This window comes from Pteropus alecto, unplaced genomic scaffold (genome assembly GCF_000325575.1).
Source record: "Pteropus alecto unplaced genomic scaffold, ASM32557v1 scaffold43, whole genome shotgun sequence".
NCBI lineage: Eukaryota > Metazoa > Chordata > Mammalia > Chiroptera > Pteropodidae > Pteropus > Pteropus alecto.
In genome coordinates, this window is record NW_006435764.1 from 7100101 (window position 1) to 7114063 (window position 13963).

The 13963-nt window shown below is 48.9% G+C and overlaps 1 protein-coding gene and 1 pseudogene across 1 annotated transcript in view; both read left to right on the forward strand.

The window, feature by feature from the left end:
- The first annotated feature begins 6815 nt into the window (after nt 1–6815).
- The window catches only part of SLC22A6 (solute carrier family 22 member 6), a 20870-nt gene continuing 13722 nt past the window's right edge, over nt 6816–13963 (forward strand). Inside the window, 3 exon segments of the mRNA XM_006911341.2 lie at nt 6816–7183; nt 13815–13861; nt 13864–13918. Coding sequence (XP_006911403.2) covers nt 6816–7183; nt 13815–13861; nt 13864–13918 — 470 coding nt within the window.
- Nucleotides 8774–10427, forward strand: LOC102885739 (annotated as a pseudogene).

A 13963-nucleotide genomic window follows, 5' to 3' on the forward strand; every position in this document is an offset into this window, starting at 1 on the left:
GCAGAAAAGACAACCCAGAGGATCCCTCTGCAGCCCTGCGGAGCAGACCTGGACCCCATCTGAGGGCGGCAGACCCTTTTCCCTGCCTCCAGAGAATAATCCCAGGTCCCTGCCTGCCTCTGGGCTCCACGAGCATCGTGGGGGGCGGGGGGACCCTGGGAGGGTCCATGCTCTTAGAACAAAGTCTTCTGAGAGCTTGGCGAAGGCATTTCCACCACCACAACCACAGCCCCCAGCCCAGCCCTGACCAGTTCGAAGATTCAACCACCAGCCTTCCTGTACCCCCTTACTCTCGCCCTCCCTGCAGCCCGGGCCCTGCCATTCTTCCGGCCAGCCCTTCCTCACTGCCACATTCCCTTCTGGTCCAGCTCCCTTTCCCTGAGGTCCCCCGGACCGCCTGGCTCAGTCCTAACAAAGACAGCCTCCCCTTCTTGCCCTCCACCCCTTCCTTCAATGGGAGGTTTCAATAAATGGCAATGAAGAAGTCGTGCCGCTGTGTGGACGTGTGAGCTGCACAGCCGTCTGCCTGTGCTTGCACGTGCATGCACGCGTGGGCGCACAGGGACATGCAAGCTGGGCGGATGTGAACGTGTGCGTGCGTGTGTGAGTCTGCTGAGGTACGTATACGCTAAGCCTTACATATTAGCCTGCTCGAGCTCCCATAATAACATGCCACAGACTGGGCCACTTAAACCACATACTTTTCTTTCTCAGAATTCTGAAGGCTGGCAAGTTCAAGATCAAGGTGCTGGCAGACTCACTTCCTAGTGAGGGCTGTCTTCCTGACTTGCGGCTGACCGCTTTCTAACCGTATCCTCCCGCGGAGGGAAGAGAAAGGAAGCAATCTCTCTGGTGCCTCTTCCATAAGGACGCTCATCCCAACTTGAGGGCCCCACCCTCACGACCTCATCTAACCCCAGTTATCTCCCAAAGACCCCGTCTCCAATTACCATCGCACTAGAAGTTAAGGCTTCAACATACGAATGTGGGCAGGAATACGATATAGTCCATAGCGGGTTCTGTGCTTGGGAATATCACGTGTATATCTACAGGTCCCAGTGTGCATGTGAGCAGATGACTGGACAGACCCAGAGTGGCTGCAGACAGAAGCCGGGGCTCCTGCAGTCATGACCTTCCTGTCCTACTTGCCCCAAGTCTCTGATCCACGTCCCAGCCCTGCGCCCACCAGACAGCTTTGTCTCCTAGTTAACTGAGAAAACCGCAGCCAACACCGACCACCTTCGATGTCGGCTGCCATGTTTCCCACATTTCCTCCCGTCGCAGCAAAAAGCCCGGCCTCCGACGGGGCCCTGCCTTCAGCCTCGCCCACCAGCACTATCTGCTTGGCTCTCTGCCCAGTCCCTCTCTCCTGGCTCCTTCCATCACCAGTTAAATAAGCTCGAGCCTCTTCTATCTTAACAAAAAGCAAACAAGCAAACGACCCCTCCCTGGATGCAGCATCTCCCTCCAGCGACCACACTGTCTCTCTTGTTCAAATCCCAGCTCCGTTGAGAAGCAGCCTGCCCTCCTACCCCCGCTTTCCAAGCTCACACATCGCCACGCTGCACTCTGGCTCCCACCCCTTCCATGAAACTGCTCTCGCCCAAGACACTCATCACTCCTGGGCTGAATCCATAGGTCACTTTTCATCCCTCTTCTGGCTTGCCCTCTCAGCAGATTTGGTTCTATTGGCCACGCCCTCCTCCCTCGGTTTCTGACACGCTCGCAGCTCCTTCTCAGTCTCCTCTGGGGTTTCCTCAAGGTTCTACGTTCCCAGAATCTGCTAACTAAACAGTTGCGTGACCCTGGACCTCTGGTCATCACTGAGTGGACAACTGGGCACTGCTGGTCTGAATCTCATTAATCTTGGTCTGTCTGGTCTGGGATGTGAGTCATGTGGGTTCTAGTCCATCTCTTGGTCCTTGTCCTGGGAAGGCAAGTTAGCATGACAGGGGGTTGGCACAGATGGAAGTCGAACAGAGAAAGCCAAGAACAGCGGAAGAACCAAGCAGGTACACAGAGAAAGGGAAAACGAGACATGGGCCCAGATGAACAGAGCTGGTGAGACTATCTGCACTGATTCCTCGTGAATTCCAGGTCCCAGATCCTTATCGTTCCTGGAGGCACTTTCTGACCCTGGTTCTGGGAAATAGCCCTGAATCCTCCAAAAAAGTCCCCCTTTTTGTTCAAGCTAAATTTGAGGATTTTTGTTCCTTATAACCAAAAAATTCCAAAAGCAGTTCCTCTTCCTCTACCATGGCTTAAATGCTGACATGCCTCAGAACTCCTGCCTAGGACCGCTTCTGCTAATAATCTTCCCAGCCCTGTCCCGTGGAAATATGATGTAAGCCACGTACGTCATTTAAAAATGCCTAGTCACTATTTTTAAAGTTATAAAAGTGAAGTTATTTTAATAATATGTATAATAATAAATTGCATTTAACCCCATATAGCCACATATTACCATTTCCACATGTAATCAACATAAAAGTTATCATTGAGCGATTTTATAGCCTTTAAATTATATCAAGTCTTCAAAATCTGATGCGTATTTTATCCTAATGGCATGTATCATTTCAAACTATATCAATTCAGGCACTCAGTAGTGGCTACCACGTTGGACAGCTCAGACACACTCCAAGGCTTTGATGATCAGACGCAGAGCTAATTGCTCTCAAATCTTTAATTGGATATTTGAAGAACAGCTTAATAAACATGAATGAGAGAACATATCGTATTCCTGCTTCAACCTTTCGGTGACTTCCCATTGGGATGAAGTTTAAACTCTGTCGTGGTCAGGCCCCAACCTGCTTCAAGGGGTTCAGTCTTTAACGCCCTCTATCTTGTACCCTGAAATCCAGGCTCATTCCACTTCTGTCAATTCCTACATTGCACTAACCTTCTCTTACCCCTGCCCTGCATATATGCCCAGCACTTGACTTCTCCCCATCCCACTCCCATTGCTCTTGGCTTAGGGTCAGCTGGCAATGGGGCCACCAAGGCCTCCCAGAGCTTGAATGGGTCTCAACCTAGAGAGAGAAGAATCGGGCTCATTGAGGAACACTGGCCACCCCACTCTCCTCCATCCTTCTGCTGTCCAGAATTCAGGGTGGCTCCCAGAACATTCCTATGTTGTTTCAGGATATTTATTGCAAAGACACATGGGAATACAAGGGAAGATGCCCAGGGAAGCACGTGCCAGTCACATGATCAGGACTCCTGGTGAACTAGGATGCTGATCAGGAGGTACTGACCCTTCACATGCCATTCCCGAACCCCCATCTCTCCAGCTCTGCTTGTTCCCCTCCAACTCCAGCTCTTCCTGCTTCCTCTACCCCTTCTCTCTGCACCTGAGCTGGGCCTCCAAATGGCTCAGTGAATTGCCACTCAATACGGATCACCTCGCTTGGGCGGAGTCCTCCTGCCGAGCCACCTCCTTGGTTACTGGCCTTATGTCCAGCCTTTAAAAGGAAGTCTTTGGATGGACTTCTAACTTCTGTACCAGGGATGGCTCCATAGTGTAGCGGTTAGCACGTCTGTTTTACACGCAAAAGGTCCTGGGTTCGCGCCCTAGCTGGAGCCACGGACCATACCCCAGGTGCGCCAGGCCCCCCGAGTGCGCAGGGGGAGACAGGCCCCAGGTGTGCACCGTAATTGCGTGGGAGGAGGTGCCCCACCTTCAGAGATCCAGTTCTTAAGGGAAGACGGCAACATCCGTAGGTCAGGGGTGGGAGTGCGGAGGGGAGGATTAAAGAGGAGAAAAAAATAAAAAATGATAATTTCTGCACCATCTGTCAGCCAGGTTAGCCAGGCCACAGGCACACGGTCATAAAACACAATTTGCATCCTCGATCAGAATCTCGCTATGCGCCTGGCAGGCACCCAGAGTCTGCCAGACATCTCTCCAGGTCAATCATTTCAAACTCACGCTTGGGGCACGTGCTCTAAGCAAGAATGTTTTCTTTAATCTGCAAGTTACTTATTTGAAAGGTGTTAAAATGATAAAATTTAACAATAAAATCATACAAAATCCGGGTGTCAGAAAATCTGGGGTATGTGATAGCTGTTAGCACAGTAGAAAGAGAGCTTCAGTCAAGAGGGCCGAGTTCTAAAATCGCTTGCTATGTGATCACGGAAACTCTCTTGCCTACTCTGAACCCTGGTCTTTTTATCTGCACAATGAGGCATTTTCACCTGTGGGATGGCATTTATCTCTGATGGCATGTGGCTCTGTGGCTCTTCACCAGTTGGAAATCCCCAGATTTGACCCCTTTGTCCCCAGAAGATAATTCCTGGCTCTACAAATCAATTGCCATGTGACCATTTCCATTCAGAAACTCTGCATAAGCTGGGAGGCTGGTGGGAAATCCCCTTCCTAAACAGATGACCCCAGAAGCCAACCACAATTCAGTTCCTGGAGTCTCCAACGGAGTTTTACCCAGACTCAGGCTGGCCGGAAGCTGGTCAGGCACTAGGGAGGGAGCTCTCCTTCAAGGCGGAGTTGGGCACCAACCCAGAAGTGGGGGTGGGGGGAGCAGTGTTTGGAGGGACCCACCTTTCCCCCTGCTGCCCTCAACACTCCACCCACTCCCCTGTAAGGGCACCAAGTCCTGGCAGGAGACTGGCCTCAGACCTCCCCAAGCTGTTTGTCCAGCTGTCCTCACATCCCCAGGCCACAAGGTTTTCATATACCTTGGCGTGGAGAATGTTGTCAAGCATTTGGATCCCAGCCCAGAACCAATACTGGGAGGAAGGAGGGAGACAGGCCGGGTTGCGTCTCTCTGCGGGCCTCCCCTCTTCCCTTCCAGACGATCTCTAAGAGCTCTTTAGCTAGGCAGTCCGCACCTCTAGCGCAGCAGTTAAGGACTTGGCTTTGAAGTTAGAATAGGTTTTAACCAGTCTAAGACTTTGCGTATCCCAGGACCTCAAGAGACAATCAACACCCCCCAGCTTAACACACAGAAGCGTAGTTTGTGTGAACTGCACCAAACGACAGGACATCTCGACTCCTTCCAAAGAGAAGCTGGAGATCAAACTGCTTCTCCTCCACAATAACATGGAGTCTGTGCCCAGAAGCACTGGGATGGTCTCCTTCCCTCCACGGCCCTTTGCATTGCCTAACTTGTACAGTGCCTGGGGTACCTCCTGTACCACGATGGGGCCCTTGTCATCTGCCAGGTTCAGACATATGTCAGCACATTGAATGAAGAGAGGTGGCGGGGGAGTGAATGGGAACCAGACTGCAGAGAGGGCCAGCCAGAAACCCCAAGTGGAAACACTCCATAGAGGGCAAGTGGGAGCCCAACAATCAAGTTAGAGTATGGTGGACAAGAGTGTTGACCGGGCACAGGAAGATGGGATCCCGATCCCGCTGCTCCCTCGGGGCAGGCCTGGGCAGGGAGAGAGCTACAGCACCGTGGAGCCCAGGCTATGCTGCTGCACTCACGCGGAACGTGGACGGCTTCCCGTGCTCACCTTGCAAACGGTTTCCTGTTGAGGAATATCAGAAATGTTTCGGTTGGAGTCATCCGTATGACCGGAACACCCTTTGCCAAACAGATGTGGGATGGATCGCTATACAAAACCAGTCTGAGATATCTTTTAAGGTGGCCTTTCTCAGCCTTAGCCCTCCTGACATTTGGGGTCCAAAGAGTTCTTCCTCGTGCATTGTAAAATGCTCTCTTGGCACAGCCAACCCATGATCCAACAATCGGATCCCATAGAAACTCATCTCATCGTAGCTCGGGGCTGCCCTGATCATGAGGGACGAGAATTCAGGAGCCAACTGTTGGAGGAAATCAAGCGATTGTCTTAGTGTTGTGGCTAAAAATAAGTTCGTGCTGATTGCAAAAATAAAAAAGGTAGGGGATTTGCATCCAAGTAAGCTAGAAAGCTGAGACACCGGAAGAATCCATCTGCATCGTGTGCGATGTGGGTCTTAGGTCCCACTCCTTCGAAAGCAGCCCGACCTCTAAGTTTTCTCCCAATTGAACAAAGCTGTGGTCCTATAAGATGTAAGTGTCCCCAGAAGACCAAAGACAAGGGTTGCCAATTTTAGCAAATAAGAATCCAGGATGCTCAGTTAAATTTGAATTGCAGACCAATTAATAATTTTTTAGTGTAAGTACATCCCGTGTAATTTTACACTACAAAAAAAATTATTTGTTGTTCCGACATTCAGATTAATTGAATGTCCTGTATTTTCTCTGACAACCCTCCCCAAAGACAGGTTGTTAGGATCCTGCCCACTAAAAACAACAGAAGCCCCTCAAGAGGCCACCACACTTCTCAGAACCCAGTCATTAAAAAGAAGACAAAAATATCCCTGCCCCCAGATGCCCAGACGGGGCCCCCACCCAGTCCACCCCTTCCCGCCACCCCCACCGCAGTCACCCTCTCCTGCCCTTTATACCCACTTGGAGAAATTCCACCCACACACAGATGCTTGGAGGGTTAATCCTTCTGCTACCAAGTCACACTTTAACTGTTCCCTCCAGGCCAAGGATTAACGACTGCCCACACAGGGGTCAGGGCGATAGTGGGCCTGAAAGTGAAGCCCCCACCAGATGAGACGGAGCTGCAAGAGACAGTGAGAAACAGAACAAGGAGAGAGAGAGAAGCAAGCAAGGGCGGCCCGGCCAGGCTGCCATCTCCCTCTCAGGGCCAACTCAGATTCAGCTCTGAGAGCAATGCAGCAGCGGGAGCGGCAGCAGCCCCTCTCCTCCCGCAAGGGGACAGCACGCAGACAGACACGCACACGGAGGTCCGGGGACCGGCAGTCCTCGGCCTCCCGCTGCTCGGCGGGCCCTGGCCCTATGGCCTTCAATGACCTCCTGCAGCAATTGGGAGGCTTTGGCCGCTTCCAGCAGATCCAGGTCACTCTGATAGTCCTCCCCATGCTTCTGATGTCTTCCCAAATCACCCTACAGAACTTCACAGCCGCCGTTCCCACCCACCATGGCTTCCCGCCTGCAGACGCCAGCCTCAGCAAGGATGGGGAGCTGGAGGCCTGGCTGCTCCGAGACAGGCAAGGGAGGCCTGAGTCCGGCCTCCGCTTCACCTCTCCACCATGGGGACCGCCCCTTCCCAACGGCACAGACGCCAACGGCACGAGGGCCACAGAGCCCTGCGCCAGTGGCTGGATCTACGACAACAGCTCCTTCCCTTCCACCATCGTGACCGAGGTGAGACTACTGGGGCCTCCTGCCCCACCCCTCCAACTCCTGCATCCCCATCTTACCATCCCCCCACACACAGATGCAGCCCACGTGACCCTGATTCATGTCGATCAGAATGCGGGAAGACCCTGGAGCTAGGAAGAGCTTTGTCCAAAATGTGAGAGAACAGTGGTCGGACTGGGGGGCTCCCTGGTAGAAGAGAAGCGGAAGTCCGTGCAGAAAGCTGCTCTCTGCCCTTCTGCTCCTACCAGAGAGGAACATTCACGGGAGTTTAATATTCTCCTTTGGTTTCCCAGGGGGTGTTCGGGGGGCAATTCCACCGGGGAGGGAGGCAGGGAAGTGGTATACAGAGGAAGGGAGCAAGGAGGCGTGTGGGTAGCTCGTGGACATTCCTAAACAGGGGACTCTGGGCTCCAAGTCCTAGAGACAAAAACAGTTTCCTCATTTCATGTAGAAATAGCTCTCAGCAGCTGGTGGGAATAGATGGAGAGCAGCCAAGGAAAAAGGACGGGAAAGAGAACGGGGTCGTGGGGCCCCTTTCATCTCTCGTGATTTAACGCCCCTCCCCACAAACACACACACACACACACACACACACCCATTTGTAGAGTCACCCCGGCCTGCTGAGCAGTTCGCCGGCTGAATTCCGCACTCTGTACCTGTCACATTCATCATGCTCTCAGCATCCGTTCTAGTCAGTGGTCTTTTGATTCAAGGAAGAGAAACTCTCTCGGATCAGCTCATGGGAAAAGTGGGTGTTACTGCAAGAATACAGAGGTTTCAAAGCATCTAGGGACAGGAAACAAAGCAGGTCCAGGCCTCACGGAGCACAAGAGGCATCGCCATACACTTGCTCCATTCCTGTCTCCTCCTCAAGCCATTTCATCCATGTGCTCACCTTGCCACGTGACCACGAGTCCCCGCTCTGATCCATTGCCTCTCAGATTTAGGGCCTACCACCAACCACAGTGTTTCTGTGTATCTTAATTCGAATTCTTAGAAAAGTCTCTTCTCAGCTCAGTGCAATACATTGATGAGCCTGGCGCCACTCCCACAACTGCGTCAGGTGTCCGCACTTCATCTAGTCACCATGCCAAGGGCAGTAGAGTGGGATCATGTGGCCCCTTGCCCCTTAGTCAGGGCTGTGCAAAGGAGATGCTCTGAGTAGGGGCTGTGGTCAGGCATAGTCCCCAAACTTGCCTGATGCAGCATCTGTCTGAAAGTGATCAGAGTTAAGCCATACTCCCACCAGAGAGACCCAAGACCCAAAGCCGAAGGTGATAAGTATGGTATACCACCTCCCAGGCATGCAGGTATCATATGTCATCTCCCCCATGCATACGTAGTTGGGGGGACTTTCAGCCTCAACCCAAGTTCTGAGACATCCACATCTACCCACCTTAATTTGTATGTTATTGATCCTTCCAATTCTGCTTCCCCATTTCCTTTCTTAAAATTTGACGCTCCGGCCCGCCCTGCCCCGCGGCTGGGCTGGGACGCAGTGGGGTGCATGCCGTCACTGCCGCTGGGCTTAGGAACCGAGACACTACTTGTCCAGGGTGCCAGTGAAACTCGACGTGTACCCTCCCGCGAAGATGGAGGGGCCTTTGTCCGTTTGGGGGGACTACCTGCTCCCAGAACATTTTGGCTTCAGCTTCTATTGCCAATATCGTAAAAAGTTTTCTTGGTCCCATTGGCTTAGTTGGTGGATAAAATGTTGGTGGATGACGTGGGTTATGTGACCGTTACTGATGATGGTGCCACCGTCCTGAAGTTACGGGAGGTAGTAAACATCCTGCAGCTAAAGTTTTCGTGAGCTAGCCCACCTGCACGACAAAGCAGTGGGAGATGGAACTACCTCCGTGGTTATCACTGCAAGAGAACGTCTAAAAAACGCAAACGAGTCACACAGAAAATTCATCCCACATTGGTTATTAGTGGCTATCGACTTGCTTGCAAGGAAGCAGTGCGTTATATCAATGAAAATCTAATCATTAAAACAGTTGATCTTAGAAGAGATTGCTTGATTAATGCTAAGACATCGATGTCACCCACAGTGATCGGAACAAAAGGTGATTTCTTTGCTAATATGATAGTAGATGCTGTATTCCCTATTAAATACACAGATGTAAGAGGCCAGCCTCGCTCTCCAGTCTCTTCCATTAATATTCTGAAGGCTCATGGGAGAAGTCAGATGGAGAATCTGCTCATCGATGGCTATGCACTCAACTGCCTGGTGGGATCCCAAGGCACGCCCAAGAGAACAGTTAATGCAAAAATTGCTTGCCTTGACTTCAGCCTGCAGAAGACAGAAGTGAAACTTGGTGTACAGGTAGTTATTACAGATCCTGAAGCAGTGAACCAGATTAGACAGAGAGAATCAGACGTCACTGAGTTGCAAATCTAGAAGATCCTGGCAACTGCACCAATGTTATTCCAGCCACTGGTAGAATCAATGACATGTGTCTGAAGAATTTTGTGGAGACTAGAGTTATGGCAGTTAGAAGAGTTTTTTAAAAGGGACCTTAAGCGCATTGCTAAAGCTTCTGGAGCAACTATTCTACCAACCTTGACCAATTTAGAAGGCAGAGAAACTTTTGAAGCTTCGATGTTGGGACAAGCAGAAGAGGTGGTGCCGGAGAGAATCTGGGATGATGAACTGATCTTGATCAAAAACACTAAGGCTCGTACATTTGCCTCAATTATCTCACGTGGGGCAAAGGAATTCACGTGTGAGGAGATGGAGCGCTCATTACATGATGCTCTTTGTGTGGTGAAGAGAGTTTTGGAGTCAGATCTGTGGTTCCAGGTGGGGGTGCTGTTTCGGAAGCAGCCCTTTCCATGTACCTCGAAAACTACGCAACCTGCGTGGGGCCTCGGGTACAGATTGCTATCGCAGAGTTTTCAAGATCTCTCTTTATCATTCCTAATACACTGGCAGTTAATGCTGCCCAGGACTCCACTGATCTGGCTGCTAAGTTAAGAGCTTTTCATAATGAGACTCAAGTTAACCCAGAATGCAAAAATGTAAAATGGATTGGTCTTGATCTGGTCAATGATAAACCTCGAGGCAACAAACCCACAGGGGTGTTTGAACCAACCAGAGTTAAAGTTAAGAGTCTGAACTTTGCAACAGAAGCTGCAACTACCATTCTTCAAACTGATAATCTTATTAAACTACATCCCGAAAGCAAAGATAAGCACACAGGTTATGAAGATGGTGTTCACTCAAGAGCCCTTGATGACTGATCAGATTTCTGTTTTATTTATAGCAATGTTAGCTGCAATTGTCTCATACCTTGCATATGACACATTAAAGTACAATGAGCTGTCAAAAAAAATTTTTACACTCTGCTTTCCAAGGTTGACAATACTCCAGGAACTATCAACCTAGCTATTGCTCTTCTGTTCAAAACAGCAGGCAGTTTAATCCAAAAGCTCAGATTTCTTGCCATTTAGAGCAAAGAATCTGGGTAAGCAAACGCCTTGGATTTCCTTCTAAATGAAGACTTGATAGTAATTTCCTCAGCATTTTTGGTCTCAATGACTGACAAGCCCAGATGCCCATTCCCTGAGATATATGGAGATGCCATGAATAATCCAATCCTCTTTCAGCAGACGCTGTGGACAGGACCATTACCCACCACCACACATGGGCACGGCGCTTAGAAGACTTATTTCATAAGCACAGTCAGGACACCTCTTCCTTGGGCCAATAATGGCAAAGGCTATGGCTGCACCAGAAAACACTTCATGAGGATAATGGACAGCTTATATGCACAACCTAATGTGAAGCTGGACCTTCTAAGTTGCGAAGTAAATGAAACAGCTCACGAGTTAACAGGAGCTGCTTAAGCAACAAGCTGAATCGCAACGAAGACACCCCACCCAGGCCACATGGCTGTATCTGGTCACAATGGCACAGGTCACCTGAGAAAGACAAGTCCCAGCTTACCCCTTGGAAGGAACTCCCAAATGGCCCAATATCCCATAGGGATACTTCAGCGCTCTGAATGCAAAGTGAAAAATAAGTAAATGTAATAAGAAAAAGAAGCTGGCTATGAGTTATTTATAATAAAAACCCTGCCTGAGCTCTTCTCCTTATTTTCTTCCAAATTAAAATATCCTTAGCACTAACGAGCAGCTTCCATCTGTACATTAGTCAGGACTCTTGTTTCCAAGTGGCCGTAATTCAACTCAAATTAATTTGAGCATAAAAAGAGTGTGTAAAGGCTCCCATAACCAAACACGAGATGGGCAGAGATGGAGCTGGCTCTAGAGACAATGGGAACCAGGGCCATGGATGTCATCGGGACCTTCACTGGCTCTCATCTCTGCTGTTCTTTGCATGCTGGACATGTCTACTGTGCTACAAGATACTTAATAAGGTGGCCACTGACCATTCTGGGCTCACTCCTAATAACTTCATCACCAGAAAGAAAAAAGGTTTCTATCTCTCAGCTCCGAATTTGAAAAATTCTAGGGAAGACCGATTGGTTGGCTTGGGTCACGTGTTTATCCCTTGGTCCAATGACCGTAGGGCAGGGAGGGCATGGGTTTTTATGAATGACCCAGGCTGAACCTCCTCTTCCTTCACATCCTGCGGATGGTCATTAGTTATCATTTCACCTCTCTACTTTCTGGTCCTGTTTTCTCTTTTTCTCTTTTTCTTTCCCCTGAGGCAAGTCTCATGGAATCTGTCATTTACCATGGTCTTTAAAAAGTTAGCCATGCAGAGCTGTCTTAGGCAGAAATTCTCTTAGTCTCCCTTAAATCCTATTCCTATACTTTGGATTCTGTTAGTAATAAACTAATTCTCTATCTAAGAGGCCCAGGAGCACCCAGAAATATTTGATCCTCCGAGTTTCGGGTGCACATGAAGAGAACACACATGGTGGATAAACCCCATGCGACTGTTGCTTTTGCAGACGACAAGCTCCTTAGAGCAGATCAGGACAGAGAGATTCTTTCCGAGTATTCTGTATCTATTGATCAATTTCTAATCTGGACTATATGTAGATTCCATCACTAGACAGCATACAGATTTGGTTCTCTGTGCACAACTCTGACTTCTCACCTCTTCCCTACATCTTCTTGCTTCTTATCCTTCCATTGCCCGGTTCCTGTCTACAATCTCCTTAACCCACTCACCACGATGTCCCCCACGTACATCCCTACGAGTATATTCCATTCACATCACATTTCCGTTAAAGTACAGTTAACATTCATTCCCAGTCTGACACTGCCCCAGAATCTTTTACAAATAAAAGTTATATCAGACAACACAGAATTTCAGAAGAGCAGTTATTTCAATAAAGCAGCAAAAAGTCCATTGCTCTTTGGAAAAAAGTGTTCAAATGATGACGTCCCAAATTTTACATCATGTGTGTGCATCCATGGGATATTAGAAGTCCCACAGTAATAATTACATTCAAAAATAATTATATTAAAAAAATAGTTGAAAGATGAATTTGTTTGGATATATATTCATACATCTTAGGTGGCATTCCCTAATTGTCCTGGTTATTACAACCCCTTTCCCATTTTTTTTTTTTTTGTTAACAAAAGAAATGACACTTTGAAAATCCACTCAAAACTATACAAAACGTAGCTCTTCATTGTAAAGAAATGCCACATTTACTTATCATTTCAATTTAATCTTAATGGCACATCCATGAGCAGATGATTCTCCTGCAGGCTATAGAGCTATTTTATACCTCCTAGAGAGAAAATACTTTCAAAACGAGACTTTTTTTTTCTTATATTAATTAAAAAGAGCAACAAAATGTAAACTATAAGTTGTACTATCCAATTGCTTTTTATTTCAAGGTTGCAAATAACCACAACCCTCTCAAATTTGCTTATGGAAAGTTAATGAAAGGATACAAGGTATTTCACAGAGCCCAAAGTCAAGAACCTGAGCCCAGTCTTATGAGGAACTGGGATCAAGTAACTGAAGGGAACTGGGGTAACTGGACTCTCCATCTCTACTTCTCTCCATCTCCATCTCTACTCTGGCACTGACTGAGTGCTCACCCGACTTCTCTCTGGCTACTTTACTTCATTCTTCTCCTTCCTCCTGTCTCTTTGTCTCTCTGTCTCTCGCTGTCTCTCTGTCTCTCTGTCTCTGTCTCTCTCTCTCTCTGTCTCTCTTCTCTCTCTATCTCTATCTCTAACTCTTTCTCTCATGTTTCCTCAGCTCCATTTCTACATTGTTCCAAAGCTTGCCCACCCCACCCAACTTTAGGGATCCTTACAAATCTTGCTTCTCTGAGTCACGTTTCTGAATTTGTACTTAAAAGATTCAATTAGCTCAGTCCAGCTCCAGAGTCAAGTTTCTTCAGCTGTGCTCAAGGAGGGATAGAAACAGGAGCCATGAAGAACTGTGAGGATTTAGTGCTCAGAGAAGGGGCATAATCTGAGCAAGCACCATGGAAGCCATCTCTTACAGTTTTGAAATAACTTGAACAATTGTTAGCAGGAAAAGGTTATGAGAAAGATTTTCTGGCAGGGGGAGAGAGGTAGTCATTGTGTGCTCGTCTCAAATCAAGACCCTCAGCCCCACCGGGAGAGAGGGAGTGGGGCTTCCCTGGGGCCAGCCGAGCTCTCCCTGACCCCAGCTCTTCCTTCCCCATGGTGGGACCTCGTGTGCACACACAAGAACTTGCTCCAGTTGAGTCAATTAATTTCGTGGCAGGAATGGTGGTCAGAAGCTTGATATTTGAGACCTTGACGCACAGGTCAGTGGTGGACGAGGCTGGAAGATCAAGGAGCAAAGGCATGGG